The sequence below is a fragment of the Vipera ursinii genome (assembly GCF_947247035.1).
Source record: "Vipera ursinii genome assembly, chromosome: 1".
NCBI classification, from domain to species: domain Eukaryota; kingdom Metazoa; phylum Chordata; class Lepidosauria; order Squamata; family Viperidae; genus Vipera; species Vipera ursinii.
This window is the reverse complement of record NC_139512.1, coordinates 159,188,259-159,206,096: the sequence shown is the minus strand read 5'-3', so window position 1 is coordinate 159,206,096 and position 17,838 is coordinate 159,188,259. Positions and strand designations below refer to the sequence as shown.

The 17,838-nt window shown below is 48.6% G+C and overlaps 1 protein-coding gene across 1 annotated transcript; it reads right to left on the bottom strand.

Moving 5' to 3' along the window:
- Positions 1-2,638: 2,638 nt before the first annotated feature.
- On the bottom strand, positions 2,639-4,892 carry SP9 (Sp9 transcription factor; the record flags this gene model as incomplete). Its single annotated transcript, XM_083369171.1, has 2 exons — positions 2,639-3,976; positions 4,872-4,892. The coding sequence occupies 2 exons, from the start codon at positions 4,890-4,892 to the stop codon at positions 2,639-2,641; spliced, it is 1,359 nt and encodes a 452-aa protein (XP_083225297.1).
- Positions 4,893-17,838: the final 12,946 nt, after the last annotated feature.

The window sequence follows — 17,838 nt, the reverse complement described above, 5'->3', positions numbered from 1 at the left end:
GATTGCCAATCCGTTTCCAGAAGAAAGAAATATATGTCTGCCTACGCACACACAGAAGCGTCCTCTCTTTCCCTCTGTGTGTGTGTGTGTGTGTGTGTGTAAATTTCCATAACCAAACGGAGAGAAAAGCCGCAAGTATATTTTAGCCTTTCATTCTGAAATGTTCAATTTAAATTTTCTTTGAAATTTTTTCCCTTCCGCTCGTTTCTCTCCCTCTTTAAAGTAGCGCAATTAAAGAGGAGACGATTGGAACGATTTTCCTCTTTTAGAAATGCGCCGTGGCTGTTAAGTTGGTGGTCAGAAGACAAAGGGAGTGAAAATAATTTTCATTTCAATAATTGCCTTCTGGTCAATTTAACTGTGCCTTATTTTGAAAGAGGCTGTCTAAATGAGATTCCTGTCCCAAATGTGTTCCCAGGCCTTATCCCAGCCTTTAATTATTCCCGAGGTCCCCTCCCCACCCTTCCCTTCAGAATAAGACGCTGCACTGCGTAATCACAAAGAAGTCAGAGAGCATCCTCCAACCTTTTCAAAGCAGAGCCACTGATATTCAAATAACGTGCAAGGGGCATTTGACTGCAGAGGGACATAAGCATTTCCAAACCACGATTTGCATAGATCAACTATCTTTTGAAAAGAAAAAGGAGCAGTTGTCCTCCATAACATTAAAAAAAAAGAGAGGCTCAGTTATCAAATCAAGTGCTGAATTTGGAAGGCTTTTAAAACGATTACATTTTATCTCGCGCTGCCCTTCACCGTTTGACATGCAAATTTGGCTGCAGTTCATTTCAACAATTAAAAGGATCTTCCAGGGAAGCTTTGTCACTGAGAACATTCTGAGGGGTTTTCCCCGTGGACCAGCTGAGATAAAGTTGGCCAGAACAAATGATGTCTAGGAGATTAATTAGATATTTGATAAGACATGAATCCCTAATAAGGGAATACAAGGCACAGGGGGCTGCTATGTGCTCCAAGTCAAAATTAATAACATTTAACAAGATTTTCATTTAGGCATGAAATGTCTCTTGCGGTTTATTCCCCGTGGGATTGCCTTCTGTAACCTGAGCCACCTAGTTGTAAATTTCACATGCTCGTTTTGATAAAATGTTTGCTCGGGCCCCGTTCATCATTTCAAAATCTTTTCTACCTGCTTTCAGTCTTATGGAAATAAGCTTTAGGATGAGTTTTAGAGGTTTCCACATGGTTAGAGAAACATTCAGATCAGTGGGACTTGGGAACTGACTTAAAAGGGGTTCAGTCCCATTTTTTTCCCCATAAGGCGGTGGAAAATTGACTTATTTAAAATTCTGGCACCCAGCATTTGGGAGACTTCTTCACTGAAGTTTGATCTTTAGTATGAATGTCGCATAGTATGTTAATTCACCTTTAATCAGAATTTAATCACAATCATAAGCCTGTTTATTCAAAATAACTTGTACTGGTTGTAATGGGATTTATTTCCCAATTGATATGTTTAACATTGCAACTATTGCTTTAATTCCGTCAGTGCAATGTCTATGATGAGGGGGTCAGATTGCAATAAAAGTAAATAAGCGGTGGGATTGGCTAAGGGGAAAATGAAACCCCAGAGCGCATTGTTCAGAATCCTTTAATAATACCAAAATGAAAATATGTCAAGATTTTTTTCCAATACAGATAAACGCATTAAATCTCTTTAAACAACCTTAAATTACTGGTGTGAGTGAAATGTTAACTCAACATTTTAAATATATTTTACATATATACTGACCTCCACAAAGTGCATCAGAAATAATAATTAAAAAAAAGAATTCCTCTGAGTTTCAGGAATTCATCCCTCCCCCCCCCCATCAGAACTGACATTTACAAGGGGGAAAAAGAGAACACATTGGGGGGGGGAGTGTTTTGGGATCCTACTTATACATAGCTTTGATGAATTTGAGATAAACCGTCTCCGGTATTTTCCAGTTTGGTTTCTCACCTTGAGCCTTTCTATGTGTGTCTGGGTGTGGGTATTGCGCACAGGCGCGCAACGGACGATTACCGTTTTTTTCAGATTTAAATATAAAAGCGTCATTGTAGAATATTTCACCAAGTAAGACTTGCTGTTTGTCTGCAGTAAATTTAGATTTATAACTATACTATAATCACTCCAAAAGGCAGCACCGTAGTCCCGGGTGGCGAGTTCCGTTTTTATGCGGTTGTTCGTTTGCCTCTGGCGAGTCTGTTATTTATTATTATTATTATTATTTGGGGGGGGGGAAGAGAAAGGTGAATGCGCATGACAAGGAGAGGGTTGGAGAGAGGAAAAAAATAAAATAAAATTTCCGGCCACTTGCATTGCTCTTCGCCAGGAAGATTGAGATCGTTGTTTATCGTTGTTTGGGGAACGGTTGCATTGTCTGCGTCTCTGCCCGGAGGGCCGGGTTCAAGGTCTCTCCAACAGTCTGGAAGTCTTAACAGCTCGCCCTCCGCGTCACCTTTTGCACCCATCCCACCCCGGTTTTTTCTCCCTTAAAAACTCCCGGAACAGCCGAGCCCGAGTGGCCCGCGGCCGCCTTTGGCTTCTCCCCCCCCCGCGCGTCTCCTTTCTCTCGCCTTCTTAGTTGACGGGCTCCGGTCCCGCCAAAACTTCTCCCGCCGCCGCCGCCGCCCGCTCTTAAGAGTCATTGGGCCCCGTTGTGGAGTCCTTGCCTCGCGCCTCGTGCAGAATAAGATCTGGCGACTCGGATCTGGGCGTTTCCAAGTTGCTGGCGTCCGTGTCGCTGTCGCTGCCCTTTTTGCCCCCGCCTCCCCCGTTGTGCGTTTTAATATGTTTGCTCAGGTGGTCGCTGCGCATGAAGCGCTTGTTGCAGACCGGGCAGGCGAAGCGCTTCTCGCCGGTGTGAGTCCGCAGGTGCCGCTGGAGTTCGTCGGAGCGCGTGAAGCGCTTGCCGCAGAAGAGCCAGTTGCAGACGAAGGGCCGCTCGCCCGTGTGCCAGCGCAGGTGCGCCTTGAGGTGCGACGTCTTGCCGTAGACCTTCCCGCAGCCGGGGATGTGGCAGCTGTGCAGCCCTTTGCGCCTCAAACTGGCGCCCGCCGGGCCCAAACGCTCGGCCTCCTGGCAGTTGGGGCAATCGCAAGTGGCCCGGCCCGAATAGCGCCGGGCGGAGCGCGCCGAGCTTCCTCCAGCTGCCGCCGCGGCCGCAGCTCCCGAGATCATGGCGCTGGCCGCGGCCACGGCGGCGCTGGAGTCCGTGTAGGAAGGGAGCACGGGCTTGAATCCCTCCTGGGTTAGCAGGTGCTGGCTGGTGGAGAGCAGGTGCGAGGCAGCCGTGGAGCCCAGGCCGGTGGAGCTGAAGGCCGAGTGGGTGAGGGAGCTGAAGTCGGCCGGGTTGTAGGTGCCCAGCTGGGAGTGGAGGGAGGCCTGGGGGGCGCCCGAGTGCAGCGAGCTCTGCAAGCCTCCGGCCGGGTTCTGCACCTCCAGCCACGAACTCGGGTTGGTGTGCACGTCCCACCACGACGAGGCCGCCCCGTTAGCCACCTCGCCGGCCGCCAGCGTGGAATGGAAGCCGGACTTGTACCACGATTCGTACGGGTGCGCCATGCCCACCCGCGGATACAGGCTGTCAGCCGCCGAGCTGTGCACTTTGGAGATGAAGGCCGACTGTCCGCCGGGCTCTTGGGGGGACACGCCCGTCGCCGCCGAGTTGGAAAAAAGCCCGCTGTAATCGCTGCTGAAAGCCGAAGAAGTGGGCGAGGTGGAAGCTAAGCAGAAGGCGCTGTTGGCTGTGCCGCTGCCGCTGGCCAGCCCGCTGGAGCCCCGGCTGGTAGCCACAGTGAAGCCGGACAGGCTGGAGCCCAGGTTGCAGCTGGAGGTGGAGCGTTTCCAAGGGTGGAAGCTGCCCTTGGCGAAGGCGCTGGATTCGGGCAAAGTAGTGAGCGGGCTGGTGTTCCCGATCTTGTTGCAGGTGGCGGCCAGCATGGCCAAGGGCGTGGTTCCGAAGCGTGGCTCTTCCTGTGGGGGGAGACACAAAACGAGCCCGTCAACCTCGCCCTCTAGCCCTAAGCGCGCATCGGACACGGCCCAACTTCCTTCACCCGCCGCCACGCTCGCCGGAGGTGGAGGGCCCGGATGCCCCCAAATCAGAGGCGTCCTTGCCAAAAGTTGGGCTCAAAGGATTCTCCTTAAAAAAAGCAAACAAAGGAAAAACTCCAGGTTCAGTCTCGTCCCGCCTAGTTCGATCCAGACGGTCGCTTGCTCCCCGGGATGGTGCTGAGCGGAAGAAGAAGGAATTTAAGAAAGAAACTCCAGAACACCCTAGGGCAGACGGAAATGAAATGAAGAAAGACCCAAGCAAAACCCATAACTGATATATATATATTTTTAAAAGAGAAAGGCTGTGGTTTGTCCATTTCTCTCATAATGGTGGCTGGCCAAACCGATCTTAAAATCAAAATCAAATATCCATTCGAGCGGGCGACGGCGGCACTCTGCTCTCTCTCTCTCAAGACCTTAAGAGAGGGCCGTCTTGCTAAATGGAAGCGCAACGAACCCGTGCATGCGGTCAACAGGACTTCCCTACCAGGCCGCCAGTAATTCTGAGGCTGCGAGAAATTGCTACGGGATCAATTTAAGATAATGGCAATGGGGGGGGGGGAGAAAGCGAGCGAGAGGACAAATCAAAGCAGCGAATAAAGAGGGTCGTAAGCCGAAACGGGAATTCAAAGAAGCCCTCAAGGAGAGGATTGGCTTTCTTTTATCATACAGTTTGTATAACCTCCTCTCCTGATTGCAACCGCAAACTGATTCCTGCTGGATCAACACTGTGGGTCAAAAATGGGGGTGGAGGGGGTGGAGACGACAACGAAAATCGACCTCCACGAGTGTAAAGAAGCATCCCCTAACTTACCCCAAGGATAGACGTAGCCATAGCCAAGTCGCTTGGCTGGGTGATCGGATCGGAAGGAGGGCTCTGCCTTGAAGGGAGGCTGGCGGCCGAGCGCGACGTCCTCCCAGCTTCCCGCTGTACTCCAGTGCACTAAGTACACTCCTGTCTCTGGACCGCTAAACTCAGCCTAAGTGCAGAGAGCGCCTGCTTTGAAGTACCGCTGGCTGGGACTCTTACCCAATGAGGGAGGAGAAAGGAGAAGCAGGAGTTGCCCCGCAGCCAATCAGAAACTTGAGATGCAAGAACCAGGGGCTCTGAGCGCGTGCCAGTCAAAGCCGTGCTTGTGTGTTGGGGGGGTGGGGGGGCGGCGGGAGGAGGATTTTTACTAGTGTTCTTTAGTCTTTTAAAAGCATTATACTGCAATTAACTCTTTTTTTAAAAAAAAAATAAAATAAAATAAATAAATAATGCCTAGGTTGAAATACCGCTAAGGTCATAACAGGAACGAACAATAAGAGATGCTACTCCTGCTTTCGGCGTTGGTTTCTACGACGGGAGCACAAAGGGCAGGGTATCATGGCAAAAAAAGGCAGCCGGAATGGTTGTAGTTCAGATTATTTCTCCTCCCCCAGCCCCCACCCCCGCTCGCTTTCGTTTCTCCCCCTTATATCCCGAATATTGCACAGCTCATTAATTCTCCATTCATTAAACTAAAATAAAAGAATCGTTCACTCTATCAGGCCCTTTCCTTCACCTTGCTCTAGCCGCCTATAAGGGTATAGTCGCCTATAAAGCATGTGGTGCAGGGCATACATGGAACTGTTACACACAACTTTGTCTCAACTATTGGCAGCATGTTGGCAGAGCTCGTACAGTATATTTGTTTCGATTGGAAAATTGAAGCAAGAGAGTAGCTGTGATGACCTTTTTCATAATATTACATGGAAGGATGTGGGACGGGACTGCCTGGATCTAAGGTATCCGTGTCTGTGAAATTCCTCTACCTGCAAAGAACAGGTATGTAAATTGTGAAAAAGCAGACCCAAAGTCAAATTTCCTGGTGGCATGACATTTCCCACTAGCCACCACTAACCGGGTGGAGCAACCATCCAAGCTAATCAGTCCTCGGAGCGCTGAACAAAATATGTCTCATTTTTTCCTTACAAGGGAGAAGTCGAATTAACATCATACCAGCTCTCTGAATTTTGACGAGGGCGAGCGGGAGACTATTCCAGGAAATTTCGACCAACTCAACAGTTTGGTGCCTGGCTGAAAGATTAACTATAAAACAAACGAATGAGCTCTCATCTGCAATGCTGTGGCCGCTGGCTTTTCTTTATAGATCTGCCCAATTTTCCCTGATGATAGGAGGGACGGAGTTAGGGAACATAAGGAAATATGTTATTTTTTTCCCCCTGTTAATTCTTCCCTACTGCTACATCTGTTGCGTCCGAACCTCATCAGTTCGCAGATGCAAAATACACGTGATTCAAAGGCAAGCAGAAAGAATCACAATTTATCTACACCCGACCCTACCACTTGAAAACCCTTCGTCTGTGTTTAAAGAAGGCGGGGGTAGGCGGCGGGGGGGGGGGCGGCCTGCGCGGAGATATTCAAAGAAGAAACTAATTTTGTCGCTCGCAGTAAACTCAATAGCGCAGCGGCAATGTGGCTGTGGCAACCTCCTTTGTAACGTTTGAGCCCTAGCTTGCTCCGTTTTGTTGGTGGCTGGAGAAGTAGACAAACAAAAGGCTGAAATGTGAATAGACGGGAGGGGAATCCGTGCCCCTCTGGCTGGTCCCCAGACCTGTGCGCCATCATTTTTACATTTAGCAATGACAGTGGGGCACGTGGGGGGGAGGAGGAGGAGGAGGAGGAGGCGGAAGAGGAGGAGGTAGAGGGTTGAGCAGCGAAAAGCAAAACATAATTTAAAGAAAATTGAGCAGTGAAATCTCTCCCAAGGCTGACGTGTATGTGTGTGTGTGTGTTGTAGACTAGCCACCGATATTCAACAACGCGTTGAAGGGGTGTGAAGGGATGGGGAGGGGAGTCCCATGGGACCTCGGTCCAGAAGTCTTCACCCAACAAGTGATAATCTCCCCCCTCCCCCAGCTTTAGTGAAGAGGAAGAACAGTACTCCGGTCTAGTGCTAGAATTCGCCCCTGCATTTGCTAAGAGAAAGGAGCGCTAATGGCACTAAGGCGTCCTTTCCAACTGAGGACAGCTGGAAAGGAGAAGGATATGGGCAGATAACGAGATACTGACTAGCTGAGAAAGGAAGGTGAGATATTTGTTCGGTCCAGTTCCACATCTTTTAGTCACTGACTTTAGACGAGGCTCTGGGGGCACCACCCGTTTCCCTCAACAAAAGCACGCGCCTTATCCCCCGAACTTCATTACATTTTCCTTCGCCTAGTTTTCAGATGCGCAGGGCGCTGGGTGGCCCCGCAAATTAAGTGGCCGGGCAATTCTTCTCTTTAAGTAAAAGTGAGCGAAATGAACTAGAACTGGAGCAGTGGCGCCTGTCTGAAAAGAAGGGAAGCCATCCAGCGTTGGAGGAACAACAACAACAACAACAAAAAGCCTCTTCCCAATTTTTTTTTTTTTTTTTGTGGCGGTGGTGGGTTTCAAGCGTTTTCTGTCAGATTTCTTCATACTCCAAAAATCTAGTTTTTAAACAAAGATCAGCGTGTTATGTTGAAGTGTTGAGTTGACTGTTAAAACATTGGCGGAGGGGGGGGGACAATGTTTGACAATGTAACAAAGGGCCTGGTTTGGAGTGAATCATCACCCTTTTAAAAGTTAAAGCAATTTTCAGGAGAATGGCTTTCAGCAGCCGCTTTACATTATTCAAAACGGCCAAATAATGCTCTATTATAGCGCCTGAATGCTGCCAGTCAGCCCATAAGTGCAATTTGTGCAGAGGCTCGGTGCCTTATCTCTACTTCTTTATAAAGAGGTGAATATAAAACAATTTCTTCCAAACCCAGACAGAGAGCATGAAAATTGCTTCCCTTTCTGCAATCAGGGCAATTTAACTGGAGTGCAATTAGCACTATTAAATGTCGATTCTGCATAAACAAATCTGACTAAGAAGCGAAAGTGGGGTGAGAACCTCATATAAACTGAACTGATTTTTTTAAAAATTATGTATCCGGGTCCTTTACAATTGATCCGTGACGGGATTTTTTTTTGTCTCGGAATATATTTACATCGTAAATAACACGGTGGCTAAATCAACATGCAACTCTCTTTTTTCCCCTCCCTTCCCACAAATCTCAATATGAATACTAATAGAGAAGAATGGACTAATTAAAGACATCGGCCCTGCTCCCTTTCAGCAAATTTGGTTTTTTCCAGATTCCCCCTTTCCCTGCGCCTTCCGATCTGCAGCGACTCTGAAAGTTGCAATCTTCAGGAGGCAGAAATAGGAAACAATTGGTTCATTAGAGATGATTGAGCTGGGGGAGGAGGGGGAACGACGCCGATTCATATTCAAGAGCTTTCGGATGAAAACGGCTCTTTTCTCACAAACGGGGCGGGGGTAGTAGCTATTGCAAATCAATCGATTGAAGAGCCGTTGTTAACATGCCCGAGAAACCCGAAGATGAAAGAGTTCCTACAGAGATGGGGGGTGGGCGAAGGCGCGCTCGTGCCAACCTTTCTGTAAGGAGCAAGCGCATCTTCAGCCAAACAGATGGCGGAGGGGGGGGGGAAGGAAAGCCCCCAATCATTTGCACCAATAATTGTGCCCCCTTTCTCCTTAAGCACTAAGCGCTCTCTCTCTCTCTCTCTTTCCCCCCCTCCACCCGTCTCGGATACTCCGCGCGTTTCCCCGAGACAAAACTGGCCAGGGATGCGCCAGGGCGGCTCCGAGGAGAAGACAGTCCCTTCCGCGGAATCGGACGAACTCGGGAAGTGTAGTTGAAGGGAGCCTCCCCCCCCCTCTCGATCCCCCTCAGAGGTCGAGATAATAATAATTTAAAAAAAAAAGGAGCGGAGGGGAAACCAGACAGGTGCCCTGGGGTTAGGGAAGCCCCGATGAAATATTTCCTTTCCGGTGGAATGGCGGATCCCCTGGAAGAAGAATGGGCCAATGGGGCCGTTTAGGTTTAGAAGGAAATGCCTTGTTTTTCTGGTTAAGTGCAGGAGGCGGGAGAGAGAGACAAAAGAGAAGGGATCCCCCAGGGCTCAAACTCTGGGAATTAAAGGAGGCGGTGACGGGGCGCTCTAGACCAGCGTTTCCCAACCTTAGGAACTTGAAGATGCGTGGACTTCAACTCCCAGAATTCCCCAGCCATGCTGGCTGGGGAATTCTGGGAGTTGAAGTCCACGCATCTTCAAGTTCCTAAGGTTGGGAAACGCTGCTCTAGACTTCCCTGCGCCCAGACATTCCTTTCCTTCCCTGCTTTTGTGAACCTTATCGGGCTTCCAGTGCCATCTCGGGCCCTCCGGCCGGCAGATCGTTCACCTCCGCCGGGCTGGGTCGGGCACTACAGTCGCCTGGAGGAGCCGAGCTGTGTGTGTGGGGGGGGGCTCTCGGGGCAAGTGGCGGGCCAGCTTCCAAATGCCCGGGTTTCCCAGCGCCCCCTTTTCACTAATGGCTCAGCTCGCCTGGATCGGAGACGTCGGGAGTGGGGGGGGGGGAGAGGCTGGTTGCGCGCCTCCTCCCGTGCCCCTCTCCCTCGTCTGCTGAAGACACGTGAACAATTAACAAGGGAAGGCTCTGTTGTGTCAAACGAAGGTGACTGGATGATGATTTTAATTACTACAATTACGAGAGATTATTCAACAAAACGTCTCTTAAGAAGCTTGTTTACTGCGCAGAGAAAGACCTCGTCGTTTAACAAGAGTTTCCGGAAACTCCGTAGGCCACAAGTCGGAGGCGCTCTTCTTTGCCCGGCCTAGAAGGCTCCGGGGAGCCAGGCCCGGCTGGAGCTCCTTTAACTTTGCCAGGCGGCCTCCGCTCCCCCGAGAGGGCATAATCCCTCTCGCCTTCGGGTTGGCTGAAGTTCCGGCTTGTTTCCCGCCTGCCCTCCCCTTACTTCTCGCCGCCGCCGCAGGCAGCCGCGGTTGGCGCCTATTTATTCCCGCCGTTTGTAAGGACGGCTCCCGCCAGGAGGGCCAGAGGCTGGATGTCGGGAAAGCCTCCTCAGCAAACGACTTGCGGCCTTCCCTAAAACTCCCAACAGCCCCTGCGTCCGGGCCCTGAGGAGGAAGGCGGGAAACGTAGCTCGGCAGTATCTGGAGGCCCTCAAGTCGCTCGCCCTTTTTGCTATGAAAAGGCCTAGTTTGTGTCTCTCGCCCCCACCAAGCCTTTTCGATGTGGTAATGAGTCCTTTCGGTCCGTGGCCGGCCTTTGGGCACCCTGGCTGGAGAGAATGGGAGTTTCAATACCCTCGAAGGGCACCAAGTTAAGGAAGATTATGTCCAAGGTTGGAATAGGAAGATCTTTTCTGCCTTTAGTCATGCTGGCTTGGCAGCTGTTGCTCGCAGCCACCAGCTCTCAGCTCAGCCTACCTCACAGGGCAGCGATGAGATCTTTTTTTAAAAAATTAAGAACCTGCCGCTGAGAAGTGGGCGGACTCACCTTTCTCTGCCTGGGTTTCCTGGTGGGCTTTTCCCAAAAGGAACACATAATTACAAGGGGTTTTTTTGGGGGGGGGGGTTTGCGCGCGGGAAGAAAGAAGGAAAAACGCACTTTCTCTCTTAAGAAATTACCTTCCCACGAGAAAAAGGGAGGCGGGAGAAAGAAAGAAAGAAAGAAAGACCTCGAAATGGCCTTCCCTAAGAAGCCTGATTTTTAACAAACAGCTGGGCGTGAGGGCTGGACTCCTTTGAATCGGGCCTTTGGGGTTAAGTCAGGGATAGGCAACCTCGGTTCTTTTAGGACTCGTGGACTTCAACTCCCAGAATTCCTGAGTCAGCTGACTCAGGAATTCTGGGAGTTGAAGTCCACGAGTCCTAAAAGAGCCGAGGTTGCCTACCCCTGGGTTAAGTCAAATAGGGAACCTGAAACGTGGAGAAAAGAGGCTCCGTGGAAGCCGCTGCCCTCTGGCGCACGTCTAATCACTCTTCCTTTCCTACGCAGAGAAAAGGATGGTTGGCGCCGCCATGCAGCGAGGTCTGATAGTGTGACATAGTGGATAGAGCACCTGGCTTGGCACTGAATCATCAGGGGCTTTCCTGGGCGCTCTCCGGGGCTTGGCTGTTTTCTTGCCGACCTTTTATGACCCAAACTAGGTGACAGCATCAGTGCTTGAGGCTGTGTTGCTTATAGTTTGGGTAATGAAACGTCTGCAAGGAAACCCAAGTCGAGAGCACCGAGGATCCCTCCATTTCAACCGCGAGCTACAAATATTCTCCTCTAAGGGTACTGAACAATCACTTAAGGTGTGTGTGTGTGTGTGTGTGTGTGTGTGTGTTTTGCTCCCTCTAAACTTGCTCCAGAGAGTTCAGGAAAAAAAATGGCGGGTGGCGGGAAACCTTTACTCTGAAAGGGTGGGCAAAATTTCAGCGGGGAAGGTCGGCCCTACTTCTAAGAGCTGGGGAAAGCTCCCGCGGCTTGGCTTCGGGTGTTGAGTTACGCCTTCCCGTCAGGCCGATGCTTGCGGCCGGGTTATGGGCTGGGCCCTTGCGGGGCGACCTTCCCTTCCCTTCCCTTTTTGTGCCCAAGTCATTTGGAGGCTTCAGGTGAATTCCCCCTCCGGCTCCGCAGCCCTTCTCTGCAGCAGTTCCCTCCTCGCGGTAATTAGGCGTCTATTACGAGCCATTAGACGGATCAATGTACCTTAAACAACGCGCGGAATGATTTATACCGCCGAGAGCCTCACCCCAACCCCGCACCGCCAACCTCTTTGCCTCAGGCTCTTTGTAACGTTTCAGCAAAGCAACCTAGCGCGGGAGGGGCCATCCATCAAGCTTTCAGCGGCGGGAGAAAGCTGGGCGGGAAAACTTGCCGGGAAGGATCCGGCACGGGGCGGCGGGTTTCCCTGCCTTGTGAGGAAGAGCTTTAATTCGATCCCACGCCTACTCCCGTCGCCCGATCCCGTCTGCACTTTGGTCTCTTGCTTTTTGCCTTAAAAAAAAAAAAGGAGCGTCAGGCCGGGGAGAGGAAGGAAAGATGAAGCGCCCGGACACTTGCTTTTCCAAACGAGCCCCTGAGCGTACCTGGCTGTCGGGTCGCCACCCTCCCCTCCAGAAATGGAAACCTCCCGGGCCTTCATTCGCATCTTTTCAGCAGCGCCGACGGTTCCTCCTAATCTGGAGAGCGTGGATTTTTTTTATTTTTATTTTTTACCCTGCCGCCGTCGCTCATTCGGGAGAATAATCCCGCTGAATTCAATAGGTTGGTTGGTTGGTTTGCTAAGGGTGACATTATGAGTCGAAGTTTCTTTATTTGAAGTGGTGACATATAGGAAAATGCGTTGGACTGAGGCAAAAAAAATGTGGTCTGCTGCATTCTCTTAATCACTGAAGCTATTGCAGCAAGACTTTCCAAACTTTTTCTTTTATTCAGTGCACACACACACACACCCTTTTTTTGTAAGGGTGACATTGAGAGTCTAACTTTCTTTTTTTTTTTTGAAACAGTTACCAAATAAAAAAATGCATCAGACTGAAACCCAAAGGTAGACTGCTATATTCTCTAAGCCACTAAAGCTGTTGGAGCAGTACTTCCCAAAGTTTTCTTCATTACCCCAAACTGGTTTTAATGTCTTACCAAACTTTTAGGATCCCTGGTAAGTCACTTCCTTCAGCAGCATTGTAAAGCATTGCTGAAAGAATGGCCATAACTTCAGGAACTATCTGTACAGTATTGTAAAAACAAACATCACTGAATTAATTATCTTTGTCAGTTCTACAAATTACCATTGATAATTTCATTGATTGATCTAAATTGGGAGATTTTCAAATGTATCTTATCTGAGTACAGTATCTTATGTGGCAATCTTTATAGTTAGTGCAATTTAAATGTCCCTATTGTGATGGGCATGGGTTCGTGTCATTTAAAAAAATGCTTTTACCCAATTTTGGATAATTTACCCAAGCTTGGGAAGCACTGTGTTAGAGCATCAACTCAGTCTGGTCTTCTGGCATGCTTGATTTATGGAGAGATTCCTGGCTGCTTGCAGTTCTGCCCTCATCCCTCAACTCCCTTGTAAAGCTTACTCCCTTCCTCCTCCAAGTGCTTTGGTAAGATTCAATTTCTATTCAAGTAGCATGGAAGGTTTGAATAGTAAACGTAGCTGTTTTAGAAATGTAGTTAGTAATTCATTAGCCAGTAAGAAATTTAAGACAGTCCTACCAAGACATTTATGCTTTTTTTTCATATTGCAAACACCATTCCTAAACCCAGTTACCCAGGAGTAACCAGCATTCTATGAGTAGATACGAGTAGGAAGGGCGTTGGTAGAAGATGTTGAGCAAACACAGACAACTCTCTCTAGTCTAGGCATTCTTACTACAGCTTCCCAAGTCCCTTGCTGTTGGACATGGTGATAGAGCTGATGAGTGTTAAACTGCAAAATCTCTGAAGGGCTTAAGATTGTGCCATGTTCCATTAAAGGAATAAACCTACCCCCAGAAATGTCCATCATCCCTTGGGAACAGTCACTAAGTGACCAGTCATGGCAATAGCAATAGTATTTAGGCTTATATTGTATACTGCTCCATAGCACTTTATAGCACTCTCTGGGCAGTTTACAGTGTAAGCAGTTTTGGCATATTGCCCCTAAAAGTCTGGGTCCTCATTTTATCAACCTCTGAAGGATAGAAGGCTGAGTCAACCTTGAGCTCTGACAGGATCAAACTCCTGCTGTGGATGGAGTGTGCCTGCAATATTGCACTTTAGCCACTGTGCCACCAGAGCTTTTCATAAGTCATAAGTCAAGGACTACCTGTCGTTCAAAACATTTGGAGGGCATCTGATCAAGGAAAATCACATTGACTTCATTGATGGAGCAAATGCCTGTGGGCCTTGTTTCTGAACATACATAATTGCATTTAAAGGACATCTCACTAGTACCTAAAGTTCAAATCAACATGCTAGGGCAGTTTAAACCAGCTTTATCCAACCTGATTTCTCCAGATGTCTTGACTTTGGTTCCTATATTTCCTGGGCAGCATGGCCAACTCTAGACTGAACCTTACAGTGCAAATCTCTTAGGTGCCTAAGCAAGGATAGCAAGTTCAACAGTTTTCCCTGCTCTTAACTCTAGTACTGTGGCCTTCAACTTCCAACTGAGAGGAAAAAGAAGTAAGTCCCTGTCACACCACATGAGAGGTAACAGTTTACTTTTGAGTAGATTGGCGTAGATTGGCCTGTTCAAAGGAAGGGAGGTGGAGAAAATTTCAAGAGAGTCCTGCCAATTGGCTGCCAAATTTCATGGGAAACAAGAAATGCCTTTCATTTCACCGGTAATCCCCGAGTTATGATCATAACATCAATCCCAAATTGATGTTGCTAAGTGAGAAATTTGTTACATGAGCTTTACCCCATTTTGTGACTTTTCTTGCCACAGTTGCCAAGTGAATCACTACAGTTGTTACATTAGCAACATGGTTGTTAAGTGAATCTGGCTTCCCCATTGACTTTGCTTGCCAGAAGGTCGCAAAAGATGATGACATGACTCCGGGACACTGCAAACATCAGAGATAAACTAGTTGCCAAGCATCCAAATATAAATCATGTGACCATGAGGATGTTGCAACAGTCATAAATGTGATAAATGGTCATAAGTCACTTTTTCCAGTGCTGTTGTAACTCTGAATGGTCACTGACTGAACTGTTCCAAGTTGAGGACCACCTGTACTTCAACTCCAAGATGGGCTCCTTGGTTTACGGTTTCTTTTTGAATGGATAAAGATCCAACCATAAGAGCCAATATAACTGGCAGTGAGACCAAGAGTGAGGCTGCTGATTGTTCTGAGTATCACAATATTGGCAGCACTATTATTAATTATTCTAGTACACTTTCACAGTCACGGAGCAGGAGAGGTACCTATGAAGTTTTCTGCTCCATGGCTTTGGAGTACTTTTGACCTTAAAATGGTATGGTATCGGTATGTGAGAGAATGTGATAACTTGGTTTGCAGATGAGTTTAGCTATATTGCCTATTGGCTGGGCCTTTCATGGCAGATGTGTTTGCCTCTACATGCCTCACAGCTTTGTCTTGAGGTAGCCTTTCCCAACCTTATGTCTGCCAGCTGTATTTTGACTTCAGCTCCCAAATTTCTGAGAGTGCTTTAGGTGGTGATTGGGATGCCTTGTCAGATGTGCTTTCTTTCTTTTTTAGGTTGTTGCAGCCATGAGACTCTTGGCTGTTTATACGGAATAAACATCCATATAGGTAAAGGTAAAGGTAAAGGTTCCCCCGCACATGAGTGCTAGTAGTTTCCAACTCTAGGGGCCGGTGCTCATCTCCGTTTCAAAGCCGAAGAGCCAGCGCTTGTCCGAGGACGTCTCCGTGGTCATGTGGCCGGCATGACTAGACGCCAAAGGTGCACGGAACGCTGTTACCTACCCACCGTAGTGGTCCCTATTTTTCTACTTGCATTTTTTACGTGCTTTCGAACTGCTAGGTTGGCAGGCTGGGACGAGTAACAGGCGCTCACTCTGTTACGCGGCACTTGGGATTCGACCCACCAAACTGCCGACCTTCTGATCAGCGTCCTAACCCACTGAGCCACCGCGTCCCTGCAACATCCATAGTACAATATAATTATAGTAATTGTACAATAAAAAAGGAATGTTCATATTTTTGTTCAGCCTGCACGGTATAAACCAGGACTCTCCAAAGTACAATTAGTCCTCGGCTTACAACAGTTCATTTAGTGAGCATTCGAAGTTTCAACAGCACTGAAAAATGCAACTTATGACCATCTTTCACACTTGCAACCATTGCAGCACCCCCATGATCATGTGCTCAAAATTCATATGCTTGCCAACTGGTTCATATTCATGACCGTTGCTGTGTTCCAAGATCTCGTGATCACCTTTTTGCCACCTTCTGAGAAGCAAAGTCAGTGGGGAAGCCAGATTCACTTAACAACTGCGTCACTAACGTATCAACTGCAGTGATTCACTTAACAATTCTGGCAAGAAAGGCCGTAAAATTGGGCAAAACACAACAAAATCTCACTTAACAACAGAAATTTTGGGTTCAGTTGTGGTCGTAAGTCGAGAACCGCCTGTAGTCATTATCACATCTCCAAAGGTCAGTGGGATTATCCCAAGGGTCGTCGTTACTCATAGCAGTATACAATAGTATTAAATTATTTTCATATAATAAATATTGGGGGGGGGGGGTTGGGTGTCAATGAACAACCTGAAATTTCATCAAGGGATCAATGAGCCAAAGAACGTAAGGACCTCTGGTATAAGCAGTTCCTATGGCACCATTGTAATCAAAACGACCCTCCAGGAAAGCTGTTTTAACCAATTCCAGAAGACAAACAGGGTTGAGGCAAGCGTAATCTTCAGCAGCAGTTGGCTGGGTGCCAAGGATGGCCAGTGAAGCAGCAGAGCAAGCATCTTTCAAACATACCAGCTCCTGGACCCCAAGGTCAGGTGTCCGAGGGACTTGTTACAACCAGGAATTTATCACAGTGGCTTTAGCAGTCTTTAAAACAAGCTTTCTAACAGACCCGGGCAGCTGAATGGGTCAGCTGCTTGGTAAAAGCAGGATATATATCTCTGCTTTCTTGGGCAACTTTCTCATTCGGCGCACCAGCCTCTCGGTGGAATGGTTCGGATAGCAAGTTCCTAGCTTGATATCTGCAGACTTTTCGAAAGACCTGAAGTGAGAACAAGCCCATCCAACAGCTGATGGTGAAGCTGTGTGATTAGGTGCAAGAGCTGACTTTCTTAAAACCTTGGAAAGCAAGCTGGCCAAGGGGGCAGCCGGCTGTCCTCCAGCCCCCTCACGGATGCCTTCCATTCATTAACATCCACCCCAAGTGGCACCTCCTTCTCTTTTTCCCAATGGCAAGGGCTCTTCCTCTTGGCCACCTCCCTTTCTCCCAACCTTCCTCCACGGAAGCCACCTTCCTACTTGGCTGGAAAGAAGGGGGCGTTCCCCACTGGGCCAGAGTGGAAGAATGCGCCTCTCTCTCTCTCCAGACATTGCTTTTACATCTGGCTTGCATTGCCCTTCCTTTAATGATCAGCCTTTTCGTTCTGATCAAGTGAACTTTTGCTAATCTTGCTGCCCCCTCCCCTCCCCCCTCCCCCTGTATTGTACAGAGGAAATGGATGCTGTGGTTCATCCATGAGGGTGGGCAGCCAATCAGGGAGCCCCAGCAGAGAGGCTCCTCCACGTAACTTAAGTCAACTGTAAAGAGTTCAGCAAGGGTCTAATTACAGAGGAGGAAGGCGAAACTGCTCTCTTCAGACTCACCCAGGATCTCTCTCCACTGCCTTAGGGAGGGCTCCCAGCCTCTCTTGCCCCCCTCCCCTCCCCAAGGACATGGAGGTTAAGAAGCAGCAGCTTACTCCACCCCAGGTGAACTTGTGCGGCTCCAATCTTGCTAGGTGAGCGCTTGCAGCCAAGCAGTGTACTTACTCCCCGGTAAGGGTGGTGATAAAAAGTGTGTGTGTGTGTGTGTGTGTGTGTGTGTAAGAGAGAGAGAGAGAGAGAGAGAGAGAGAGAGAGAGAGAGAGACGGAGACAGGAAAGATTGATTGCGTCTTGGCCCTACCATTCAATGAGCCATTATCAGGAGAAGCTGCAATAATGCACACAGTCAACTTGAAAAGAAAAGCAGGCTTCCTTGGCGAATACACCTATTATTTCAGCAGTGCTCCAGCAGTGTTTCAATAGTGTCCAAGCTTGCTGCTTATTTGAAATACATTTGAATTGAATACATAGATACCCAGGCTTACAGGGAGGGGAATGGAAGAAGCGCGCGGGGGGGGGGCACAGAAAAGGAAACATAAAAATAAAAAGGGGGGGAAGAGAGAGAGCCAACAACATTTTTTTTTGCT